The sequence below is a fragment of the Mytilus edulis genome, chromosome 14 (genome assembly GCF_963676685.1).
Source record: "Mytilus edulis chromosome 14, xbMytEdul2.2, whole genome shotgun sequence".
NCBI classification, from domain to species: domain Eukaryota; kingdom Metazoa; phylum Mollusca; class Bivalvia; order Mytilida; family Mytilidae; genus Mytilus; species Mytilus edulis.
In genome coordinates, this window is record NC_092357.1 from 40,719,618 (window position 1) to 40,733,489 (window position 13,872).

Here is a 13,872-nt window from a genome sequence, read left to right on the forward strand (position 1 = left end):
TAAATTTACTGTTTTCAAACCTTTGACATATTTTTTGGAAAATGCTAAGGATATTATACCCCAGGAACATATTACTATTATATTCGCCGTATTTGGCAAAACCTTTTAGAATTTGGGTTTTTAATGCTATTCAACTTCAAACTTTATTTGACCTTTTTAACTTTATGAATCAAACTGAAGATTTTGGCATACACAATTTTATTCTGATATCTATTGTGATTTTATTGAATTCGATAATTAAAAATCATTAAATATTTATCAAATCAAATTCTTTATATGTTCATAAGATAACAGTCTGTTTCATGTCATTTTTAAATACTAATCTTTAGCTGATCGAGCCTCAAATTTCTTGCATTCATATTTGTATTTTAAAACTACAAACAATTATTTGCCGTCAATTTGTGATTTTATCAGTAATATATAAATAAAACGAAAGCCTTTATAGAGAAATATTGTATTGCATGTTGTCTTGTTCAAAGATATTATTGTGGATAACATATCGTTTTAAGTAAGGTTCATTTCTACATGTATTTATTCCAAATGCATGTGTAAAGTGACCATGCTTTATAAGCTAAGTAATGTGAGTATATTTTGATATCCAAGTGAAATAATGGATGTGAAGTTATTCGTTATTCGATATTCAAATTTATTTGAAAATTATAAAAAATATAATATTTGATAACATTAAAAGCATGATTTTTATAGTTAAAAGGAGAGAAAAGATACATAGGAAATCGTCTTACGACCCATCAAGTTGTCTTAAACTCTCGTTGTCTTCGAATATAAACCCTTATCAATGCTTTAGTAAGTTGCATATTTGTCTTTATGATATATAGGTTTTTATCAATAAAACGCCAAAAATGTTATTTTATATCTTATCTTTCTTTAAAAAAACGATCACTCTAGGAACATATAGAACTATAAATAGAAATAAATATGGAAAGCCTATAAAAAACAGAAACATGTAGTGAAAACCTACCTGAGACCGCTTAAATGACGGTAAGACCGCCCTGTTCTTTCAATGTACATAAAATTGGACGAATATAAAGACTCTGTATATATAAAGATTAGATCAAAAGGATTTCCGAGAATAATGTCATCTTCGATATCTACAGAGGGCTTTAATTGTCACTTTTCAGCTAAAAATTGTCAAAATTTCAGGACAAAGGGCACAGGGCACTGGTGAGAGCCCAGTGACTCTCAATCTTTGTAATGTTATGCAGACAATTAAATAATAGGTAGATATGAACGTGACCTAAAGGAATTTGAGTACACTTCCTGTCTTCCATGTTTACGGAGCGGCTAACGTGCCAGTTGGATTTTCGAATTATATAGTGAAAATGGGAAGTGTACCAAAATTTGTTTTAGTCACGTGTGTATCTACCTATTAACTAAATGTCTGCATAATATTAGAAAGATTGAAGAGATCAGGGGGCCCTCACCATTGCCCTGTGCCCTTTGTCCGAAAAGTTTGACAATTTTCAGCCAAAAAGTGACAATCTAGGCCCTCCGTAGATATCGAAGATGACATTATTCTGGGTAATCCTTTTGATAAAATCTTTATATATACAGAGTCTATGCTTTAGTTGAATTTTATGGACATTGAAAGACCAGGGGATCTCACCCTCATTTAAACGGTCTCAAGTAGATTTTCACTATATATTTCTTTTTCGGGCTTTCCAAAAATATTTCGATTTATATTCCAAAATGTTTCTAGCGTGATCGGTTTTACTTTTTGTTTTAAGAAATATCATATATAAAATTACACCTTCGAAGTTCTTTTATTGACAAAAATCCATATTACATACAGACAAATATGCCAGTTAGAAAAGGGTTTATATTCGAGAACAACGAGAATTTACGGCAATTAGAAAGAGGTCATGAAACGATTTCCTACGTATCTTATCAGTCCTCTTAACTATGAAAATCATGCTTTAATGTTATTAAGTTTTTGATGATTTTCAACTAAATTTTTGAGGCTAGCAGCCGGTTGGATATTGAATATCGAATATCGAATAACGAACCGGCTGCTAACTTCACATACATAGTGAAATCACAATTTAAATAACTTAACAAAGTGTTTAGATTATATCTCCCATTTCATTTGAAATTAGGAATGTCATAAAGGAGTGGCCACAGAATATAGCAGTTTTACAAAATAGTTAAAATGTAAACGTTTAGCTATTAATTGGAAAGTAGATTACTTCTGCTACATAGATAAGGGCTGTTTTTGACAACACAATGCACATATATCGGGTACTAGCATCATTAAGTCATGCTAAATTACTGAAATCATCAAAATGTTTGCATGTTTAATAGATATTTCATATTTAAGCTTTAATTTGGGCATTTTTAGTGACTAAATTAGTTAAAATCTTTCACATATACTAATTGATTCGACTAAAGTAGACACTTAAGTGTTTAAAAAGTATCCAAAATCTTTTATCAGATGAATCTGAAGTTTGAGGCCAAAATCGTCCCTTTTTGGACCTACTCCTTTGGAAAGTTGGATGTTTTTTTGCAATTTCATTGGTGAAAAAGGGTATTTTAATCCATCATTCTTGGTATCTTAAATACATATCATACCTTATATATTCTCGTTATACAATGCATATGATGAAATAGATATAATAGGAACCGAATTATTACGCAACCAGTACAGTACTAAAATGAAACTAATAACGGCTTCGGCTATATTTTTTGTTCTTTTTTATTTTATTTTATCAGCTCTATCATTTTTTTGAATATGTTTTAAATTTTCAAATATTTTGATTATAATCATCACAAAGAAGATATGTATTGTCGAAATGCACACCAGGTACAGTTAAACAAGTGTCAATTGGTACAGTTATTTTTAATTATAAATCTACCCTCTTCATAATGTAATTTATTACATATTTAAAGTAGCCTTCTAGTTTGTTGCATTCTCTGTATAATTGAACCTTTTAAACGAATTTTTGTCTAATAAACCTATGATGAACAATTATCCGTGTAATAACATTAACGGTACCAATTTTCCTGCACCAGATGCGCATTTGTAAGTGATTCAAAAAAATCTTTATAAGTATTTAGATACAAAATCGAACGTATCATATATTCCTCTCACCTTTAACTTATTTAAACAATAAGAAGATTTTTTTTGGCTAATTGAATTTTGTCAAATAGCCCTGAAAATTAACTTTACTATAAAACGTCAAAAAGGAACAAATTTGGTTCTTAAATGGATCTTTTTCAAATTCCTTAATGCTCAGCTATACACTTGACATTATATGCTCTAAAGTCAGCACAATTCGGGGATATTGTCCAAATACGATAACTTTGATCATTTCGGACATAAAACCTAAGAAAAACACCTCGACAGCAACATACGTCCCATAATGTTTGTAACCAAAATTTTTTGAGGCTTATATTGAACCTCAACTCAAATAAATTCTTGATCAGGGATAGCAACAAAGTAAATTATGTTCAAAATTGAAAAAATGGACAAAATCTGCGAGAGACTGAAACAATTGTTTAAATGTCTTATGGCCAAAATAGGCAACATTCTCTTACAGAGACAGTATCAACTTATGCATTACTACCAGTACAATGCTGATAAAAAGGGGCGAAAGATACTAGAGGGACAGTCAAACTCATATATCGAAATTGACTGACATATTCTTTCAATATTAGACATAACTCGGCTGATTTGTTGAACATGTTGAAGGGATGCATTATTTGGCTTTTCATAAAAGTCGATTAAGGGAAAATGGTTTTTACAAAATGAACATACTATTAAGCCTTGTTCACACTGTACAATTTTAAGTTCCAACATTGTTTGCGACATCTTGTACAAGTCATATTTTACAGAATAGATATTGTTTTTATAATATACAGAAAAAAAGTATTGAATATATGTAATACAAAAATTGGAATGTATATGCTGTGCATTATACTGTATAGAAATATATAGAAAAAGTACTGAATCGAAAATATCAACTACTTACATCATAAACACAATCCACTGAAAAGGATTTTTGTTTAGAAATATGCAATCAGGTTCAAAATCTTGAGTAGTTGTGGTATTTAAAACATTTTTTTCACCTCCACTGGTAAATTATCTCAGGAATTTAAAATATATTTATGTGTTAAGAAATACTTGTAACCTTTTGAATTTAAATAAAATGTCAAAATGCATTCAGCTTAAATGACAAAATGATATAATTAGCAGTAATTTTCAAAATAATTGGCATATTTTGAATGGTCACTGTCGCCAGACATGTAAATTTCTGTATTGTAGAAAACCATTTCCATGAGACATGATTAAGCGTGAGATAAAATTTAAGGATTTTAGGAATCCCATATATATGGATTCTTATGCAATTTTGAGGTAACTTTTTTTCTTCATTGGCTAAAAGTTACCATCAAATCCACAGTTGACATGTTTTGACTAAGGCGGAACCGGCCAATATGAATCGCTTTAATCAACAAATATTCGATTACTACAAAGTAATTGAAAATAAAACAGCACAAACCTCCAAATCGACGTTTTTATGGTATTTTATTCAAATTTAAATCGTAACTACAATATCCTTCCTGTTTCACGAATGTGACCTACCGAATTAGACTATTTACCGGATTTGTAATAATATAAGCAATACGACGGGTGCCACATGTTGAGCAGGATCTGCTTACCCTTCCAAGACACCTTAGATCCCCACCAGGTTTGGTGGGGTTCGTGTTGCTAAGTCTTTGGTTTTCTATGTTGTGTCTTCTGTACTACTGTTTGTCTGCTTGTCTTTTTACTTTTAGCCATGGCGTTTTCCGCTTTTTTTCTATCTTAGAGTTTGACTGGCATCTTTCGTCCCTCTATGAAATACATAATATCGAATTACTTATTACATTTTTGCGCCTGTCCCAAGTCAGGAGCCTCTGGCCTTTGTTAGTCTTGTATTATTTTAATTTTAGTTTCTTGTGTACAATTTGGAAATTAGTATGGCGTTCATTATCACTGGACTAGTATATATTTGTTTAGGGGCCAGCTGAAAGGCGCCTCCGGGTACGGGAATTTCTCGCTACATTGAAGACCTGTTGTGACCCTCTGCTGTTGTTTTTTATTTGGTCGGGTTGTTGTCTCTTTGACACATTCCCCATTTCCATTCTCAATTTTATTAATGACATATATATATATTTGTTTTTAGTAATACACATTGGGCTCAAGACTTGAGGACATGTTTCGTCTGAACTACTAAATACCCGGTTTAGTAAGGAAATCACAAGCTTTTTTTGCGATAGCGAAATTACAGCGAATGGTATTTTAAAGAAAAGAATGGCTTCTCTTGACAAAAAAATTAAGTCAATATCAAATTAAAAGACATGAGGTACAACAATTGCCAATGAGACAATTATTCACTTGAGATAAAATGACGTAGATCTTATAATTTCACGGCACGGCCTTCAACAATAAGCAGTTACTATAACAACAAGTTATATAGACTTTTCCTTAAAAGAATGTAAATGAATGTAAATGAAATTTTATCGGGAGTAATCATGGTAATGACAAGATTATTTTCTTTTTTCTTTATAGATTTGATCGCATAATATCCCTTAACAGATAGTAAGATTTTCATGTTCCAGTTATGTTTCTACAACCACGTGCCCTCAGTCAAATATAATTAAGAAGAGACGAATGATACCAAAGTAAAGTCAACGCATGATTCAAACATATTCAGAACGACAAATAAGACAAACAACTGTACACATACTACAGCAAACTAAACACCAATGAACGCAAACCCCACCATAAACCGTTTAAGTGTTAAAACAAACTTTGCTAAATTTATTAACAGAGAATATAAACATTGTTATAAACCATTGTCTATAGAATTGACATCCTGCGCTTGAGAACCTCTAATGCGCATTTTACTAATTTATCACTAGAGCCAAAAATCTAAAAAATAATACAAGCCAATTATATATATATTCAAAACATTGTTGTGACGTCATTCTATTGTTTACCTGTTCTTTATTTCAGTGATTGGACTATCATTCACGTGTAAGAAACCATTATGTTACCCTGAGCTGTCCAATATTTTTAAGAATAGCTCTCCTCTGTCTTAAAAACACAGCCATTTTTCTCATGTTTTTTGTTTGTTTCTTTTAGGACTAATACAATACGTTGATTAGATTATGTATGCTCGTTGCAAGTCTTGTTTTTGTTACTTTTTTGAATTTATTTTTTTAAAATAATCATCGTCCGTCTTTAAGGTAACAAAATTGACCTCTGGTGTTGATCTTATTCTTCCTAAAATCATGTTCAACTACAATTAAAATGAAAAAAAGCAATAAAGTAATGCTTCTAAAATTTGATAGATCATACAGCAATAAAAGGGCCATAAACAACCTAAACCTTATCCACTTTACAAAATGCGAATCTAGAATTTCCTTCATGAACTAGGGGACTATAATTATCTATAGTATGTTTTTAATTTTCAGGTCTCGGCGTTGATTGTTATTTAATTTTGATATTATTGCATAAATATGATTATAATGCATCACTTCCCTAATCACTGAAGGACGATGCATATGGAAAGCAGAATAGAGAATACATTTCCACATTTTATCTGGTCAAGCAAACCAATCGTGTGTCCTATTCGCACTTTGTTTGCACCTTGTTCGAGTGATCGTTTTCTAAAAGTTTTTTTCGAAAGAAAATCTAGACAAAATTATGTTTCGGCAACATTTAAATAACACAAGAGGCTAAGAACACAAATAAACGAAAAAAAGAGCGACACGACCTTGCAGAATGAAAAAAAAGGAAAAACGCGGGGAGGGGGTAGGGGAGGTGTTATTCAGGTGGTACCGTTTGGGGCCTGCAGAATGGACTGTTAGAGGCTTATATCCCTTACTTAAAACATTGTTTTGGTGTCATTCTATTGTTTACCAGTTCTTTATTTGCAGACTTGTTCCTTAATCATTATGAGGCTGACTTCCTACAGGATCTGAAACTTCTTAGGGAGAAAGATAAGAAGCTAGCAATAACGTTTTCTTTTTGCAATAAAGATGATGTTCTCTCACTAATAATTCAAAACTTGGTGTCAATGTATAATGCATCAATCCCATCGCACAAGAGATAAAGGACACAACAGATACGATTAATTCTGCATCATTATGTGACTTAAATATAAAAATTGTCAATCAAAGTAGGTTGAAGACAAAACTTTACGACAGAAGAGATAATTTCATAGAACACTCCATTACTAAGGAACAACATACAAGCCGCGCCTGCAAACGGAGTATATATCACACAATTGGTGAGATATTTTTCCTGGTCTGTATTTCCTATCAATAGTTCCTTGATAGAGGGTTGCTGCTTACTAGGAACCTTCAAACTAAGAGTTCCCAATAGTGAAGTTGACAGAATAATCCCTTTGTTTATTTTACGTGCGCCATCATGAGTAAGTTGACCGTTATAGAATATCCTTTTCACAGATGATATCGAATATTCTTTACTACCTCCGTACCTTTTTACGAATGTGACCAACCCAAATAAGACTATTTACTAGATGTGTAATAAAAGAGGGACAAAAGATACCAGAGGGGCAGTCAAACTCATAAATCGAAAACAAAATGACAACGCCATGGCTAAAAATGAAAAAGACAAACAGACAAACAATAGTACACATGACACAACATAGAAAACTAAAGAAAAAAGCAACACGAACCCCACCAAAAACAGGGGTGATCGCTGTTGCTCCGGAAGGGTAAGCAGATGCTGCTCCAGATGTGGCACACGTCGTGTTGCTTATTTGATAAAAAATCTGGTAAATAGTCTAATGCGGTAGGTCACATTCATGAAAGGGTATGGAAGTGAAGACGTACGGAACATATCCGATATCATCTGTGAAACGGTAATTCCATAACGATCAACCAGCTCGTGATGGCGTCGGTAAAATTGACGAAGGGATGGTTTAAACTTCCCCATTTGGAACTTTTGGTTTAATAGCTTCCTTTTGAGCAGCAACCCTCTATCAAGAAAATCATGATAAAAAATGCAAGCACGGGAATAATTATATGAGCAACATACTTAGTGCCAGATGTGGAGTAGGATCTGCTTATCCTTTTCAAAGCACTAGATATAACCTCCTGTTTTTGCTGGGGTTAGTCTTCAGTTTTTTGTGTTGTGTTTTATGTACCATTATTTGTCTGTTTGTCTTTTTATATTTTAGCCATGCCATTGTCAGTGTTTTTTTTATCTATGAGTTTTACTGTTCCTTCTTTTCCTAATAAACCCGTGCATGCTTTTATGCATTTTGGATTTTTTTATACTGTGTGGAAAAAATAAATTATCTACTGTCCTATTATCGTTTCACCCGGACACATGCATGTGTGAAAATTTCAATGTAAATGAAACATTTGGATTTTTAAAAAATGATAAATTATTATTTCCTCATATACAATTCGACAAATGAACTTCAACATATTTCCTGTTCAGACATGTCATAGAACCGGAAAGTAGTTAATGAAAATAAATAGAGTATGAGAATATAAGTTCAAAATATCCTTTTACAATTAAAGTAGTATTGAAAATAAAGTGCAAATATATATTGGAACTAATAAACTTTTGATATCGAAAATGAAGATCTTGAAACCATCAACTGCATACTCATATATTTGGGATTAAACGTTTATTTGAGCTGACCTAACGGCATAAATAGCAATCGTACAAAAAGATATTATGTGATTCTCAATCATTTAAACAAGGTAAGAAAGTTAAAATTAACAACAAAATTCCCAAGTAAACATTGACGTGTACTAAGAATAACAAAAGAAATTTAAAACTCGACACAGATACATAGTTAATGTTGGACGGCAGACGCTGGTTTTGTCTTCATCCGACTTATCAGTTGTGCTAAATAAAGTATTAAGATAAAAAGCTTTTAAAAAAAGAAAGGTTATTCTAATCACCGTTCTTACGGGTTAACACATTGTGCAAAAAGTAAAATCACAAAAGTACTGAACTCCAAGATAAATCCAAGACGGACATTTCCTTATCAAATGGCACTCTACATCGTCTTTTATACGCTTTCTGACTAAAAATATTAATGACCAGATTTGAATAATGTTTGCATGAAACGATTTGTTTCAATATATGTTTATACTGTTTCACCCGTTTAATTGTAAATTTCATCATGATCATAAACATATTTAATTCTAAAAAAAAACTTTGAAAAATGTATTCAGAAAATTCCGATATTTCATTATAGATAAAATAGATATGTAGACAAGTTATAAAGAAAGAATGGACACGATTTATTTGAGATTTCTTTGGATTATAATTGCAATGCGGACTACACAAGGTATGCCTATAATATGATACTTGAACTATCATGCTCTTGTAAAAGATATCGATGTATTTGACTTTTTTTAAAGCATAACACATCAATATTTCTAGCATTATCATCATACACTTAGCAACCAAAAGTATTTATATGCTTTAAAGCAGCAGCAAGTCTAAACTCAAGGTTGACAGAGAGGTTGACCAAAAGTATATAGTAACTAGAAATAATAGTACTTTTTTTTTATTTCACAAAATAATATTATAAAGCAAAAATCTTGGGGTCTTAAAACCATACGGTGTTACATCAATATGATCTATACTGTTCCCGTGAGTACTCATAGTTTTGAAAACCAGATCAATATTCAAGACCAACGAACATGAGTTTTTATACAGTCATTACAGTTTCCGGAATTTTAAATAAAAGAAAATATACAGGCCGAGAAAAATGTGATTAAGACATAAAGTTCATTGATAAACAGACTGCAGCATTTAACTGTTTGCATTTACATCCTTTTTATCTATACACGAGGATGGTATCAAAATGAAATAAAATAAAACGGTATTAAACTCTTGTTCAATTCAACCAGAAAATAATGTTTTACAATTTGTTATCTGTTCTGAATGACATGTCCAACCCAAATGTATTTATAAATTCATGATTTTTTTTGTAGGAGGTAGCAAATACGATCCAAGACAGATAAAACAATTGTCTGCCAAATACGGTGATCCAGTTGTTCTGAAGTGTTTGAGAAATACTAACGCAACTGCCTGGGATGGGCCATCATCAAAGTCAACTAATGGTTTTGGTTATAATGATACTCCATATGCAGAAAATGCACAAATTGTAAATAGCTTGCCAAATGCAGATAACTTAGTGGTGGTAGGAGATGTTAGTGTTGGTGAATATAACTTAAAAATAATCAACCTGACACAAAGAGAAGAAGGACATTACAAATGTAATGCTTTCATATGGAATACTGCTTTTGAGATGAGATTTTTGTTGAAAATCAAAGGTATGCTTTTTTTATTTTTTCAATGTATTTAAACATTTGAATGTTTGATGCGATATATCAGATACCAGTCATTACTTATATGGGACCAGTGTACATGTAACTTGTAAATAGGTCTCTCTGACTTTTTTTCCGAGATTAGATTTAGAAAAAAAAATCCGTTTTTGTTACTCTTAGATTATATTACTTTTATAAATGACATTACCAACAGTTATGTACAATAAAAAATATGTGGAAATTCCATATGTCAAGTATTCAAGGTTGAGGCATGAGCAATAGAAAAATCGATTTAACGAAGGTTTGCGTAATTTCGATTGAAAAGTAAAGTCAGTAATAAGGAATCCAGGGATCATGACCAATACATTGGTTATAATGTTTTGCAATTTATGCTGTCATAATGTATTTAAAGAAAGTAAATGTAATGCGATTTCAAACTACGTTTATATCTATGAAAAAAATAAAAGAGCGAAGAGTAAGAATTCAGATTCATCATATTACAAAAAAAATAATTCGAGATTGACAAAAAGGCTGAAAAGGCAATATCTATCATAAATTAAATTGGAAATATATGCATGATCAACCATAATCAACATAAGGCATACGTGTCAATGCAGTATTTCAAGTTATAAACATGATAAAAAAAATAATACACAGTTGACAATTTCTATTATGGAAAATTAAAAAAAAGTAATCAAAACAATTTAATAAAGAAAAAATCCTCACTTATTAATAGTGGTACTGGTATTTATAGCATATAAAATTAAAAATACCCACGAACGGTCTTCCCGACTTCTGTAAGTCACCTGTACCTTTCATTCATTTGAAACACTAAGGATTTTCTATTCCAAGAATAAATAACCTTAGCTGTATTTGCTCAATTTTTACACGGTTAGGGTCCTCCATGCTTCCACTCACATATATTTTGAAGACAACATGCGCGTCTGGCGTTTAGAATTAGAAAAAACGGTATCTTTAATTAGTTTATTAATAGTATTGAACTCTTTTTTGAACACAGCAGTGACAGTTTGACTGTCCCTCTGGCATCTTTAGTCCCTCTTTTGGATCTCGCGCCTTTGAGTATATTTGATACAGCATGCTCATGATATTTATTACTGTTAGCACAAGCATCCTTTATATTTTGAATGTCATAGGAAACTTAAGATTAACTATCATGAGATATGTACATTCTTTAATTCAAAGGAAAAGTGGAACACTGCAAGTTGAGGGAAAGAATATCTATTAAAATGGTCCCGTGTCCTATAAAAGCAGGGGTTTACATTCGCGAAATAATGTATATTCTTATGGTATATCATGAGTAGCGTTACTTTAAGAGTTTAATATATATTTTAGTTTCAAATGACTTTAAAAATTTATGCTGACATTATTCAACAATAACGTCAGGGATGAATATGTCATAACTTCAATTGAAATGAAAGGTTATAAAGTTCTTTTGTTTCCATCACGAATTGGTTGACCGATTTGACGTGTTGGTGTTTCAAAACACGATTGACCTGTTTTGTCTTTTTTCTTTAAATGCACATTAAGTCGTATGATCTGTAATTTTACCGCATGTTTCACTTCCTGATTGTAACATTTTAACTGAGTGCGAATAAGCATTAAGGCCGAAACACGCATACGAAGTCGACACATGCAATCAACCGTTTGTGCTATACATGCTATATACAATTCCCTAAATTTCAAGATGAGTAATAATTTTTCAAATAAAACATAATCATTTTAAATTAAAGCTTCATGAATAGTCTTAACATTTTTTATCATGATTTTATAAATATCTGTTTTACTTCAATAGCACTACCGATAATGTTGTCAACTAACGCAGAGAATAGTACTTTGGTTGGAATAGCAGGTGGCCAGATGAATATAACATGTCGTGTCAAGACAGAGTTACTTAAAAAGGAAACAAAAATTTACTTGAATATGTATCAGAATGAACATATTGTTAAAGGCAGCGAAAATGAAGTGATTAGTCATTCATTTGTTCCAAAAAATTCTAACAACAGAGATATTTTCAAATGTGTTGTTAAAAGTCTGATGTTAGACGTTCCATTAACGCAAAAAATTGTTCTTGACATCAAATGTAAGTCGTTGTAGAATTGAAAGATTTAATACATTTTAGTAGACAATAATATCTTGAAGTTTGACATTTTTATTTTGATAACGAGTTAAAAGTTAATTGTTGTTAATCGACAAAAGGTAGTATATAAACTGCACAATAAATTCATGAGTAATACTTAAGTATTAGGTGTTGCGACAATTGCTATACACCTGTCGTAATCTGTGACAGATGTTTGCATTATATACTCATCCAAACCGATAATTCAGAACAAGATTGTTGCAAATATCTTTCAATTTACCATTTAGCACTAACTTTGCAATGTTTCAGCTTCATCAATGCTATTTGACCGATATAAGAGTGTAGGACGGCATGACTTTATTTCAGTAGGTGATTGACGTAAATAAGTATACACAATCTTACTACAAGTTAAGCATGTTCAGAAACCATTTGAAAGTTATTACACAAATGTATTTTTATGTAGATCGCCCTGCATTAAGATTTGACAGGAATGAACAATACCTAACAGTGTATGAAGGAACCGACTTCAGTTTAACGTGCTTAGCAGAGAGCAATCCAGTAACAACTGAAATCTTCTGGAAAACAAATGGTCAACAGATTAAACAAGAATTTGACCTTGTTAAACAACACAATAGTGTACTTTTGAATATTGAGAATATCAAACGAAAGCATGAAGGGAACTACACTTGTGTAGCTAAAAATGAGGTCGGAAACGTTAATCAGTCTATTTACATCAAAGTCTTGTGTATGTATATTAGTCTTTTACTCTCGTGGAATATTTCGTTATTATGTTTAAAATATTTCTTTTATTCAAATTATGAACTCAACCATTTTATAAAAATATAAGATAATCAAAAAATATTATTTTATAACTCGTACTTAGTTGCATTCATTACCTACTATTTGGCAAGTGGTTATTACTATATGTAAGGCTAACTTTTATTCTATTTAACAAATGGTAAAATACATAATATTTCAATCAGTTTTATTGAGCTCTGTAACCGGCATGCCAGTATCTGCTAGTAGTTCTTTGTTAATCTATGTATCGCTCTCATTTGTTTAAGTTTATTTTGTTACACATTCTAGCATCGGAATTGGACCTCGTTTAAAACTGAGTTTTATTATGCGTATTTTTGAGTGTTGTTCATCTACATTAAATGAAAGTATAGGGGAGGGTTGAGATCTCACAAGACATGGTTAACCCCACCGCATCTGTGTGCCCGTTCCAAATAGAGAGCCTTCGTTAGGCTTGTATGTTTTTGTTTTGTTTTAGTTAATTTATATGTTTTGGGTTTAAGCGTGAAGTTCATTTTCACTGAACAGGTACACAATTATTTTTAAGGACAAGCTGATGTATGCCTCTGTTGTGGGATTTTCTTTCTCTGTTGAAGACAAATTAGCTGCTTCCTGTCCTTGATCGGGTTGTTAGTTTTTCTTTGACACATAAC

The 13,872-nt window shown here is 31.5% G+C and overlaps 1 protein-coding gene across 1 annotated transcript; it reads left to right on the top strand.

The window, feature by feature from the left end:
• Positions 1–9,322: 9,322 nt before the first annotated feature.
• On the top strand, positions 9,323–13,841 carry LOC139504201 (opioid-binding protein/cell adhesion molecule-like). Its single transcript, XM_071294266.1, has 5 exons — positions 9,323–9,338; positions 9,991–10,332; positions 12,140–12,427; positions 12,888–13,129; positions 13,767–13,841. Exons 1-5 carry the CDS (start codon positions 9,323–9,325, stop codon positions 13,839–13,841), a joined length of 963 nt encoding a protein of 320 aa, XP_071150367.1.
• The last annotated feature ends 31 nt before the right edge of the window (positions 13,842–13,872 follow it).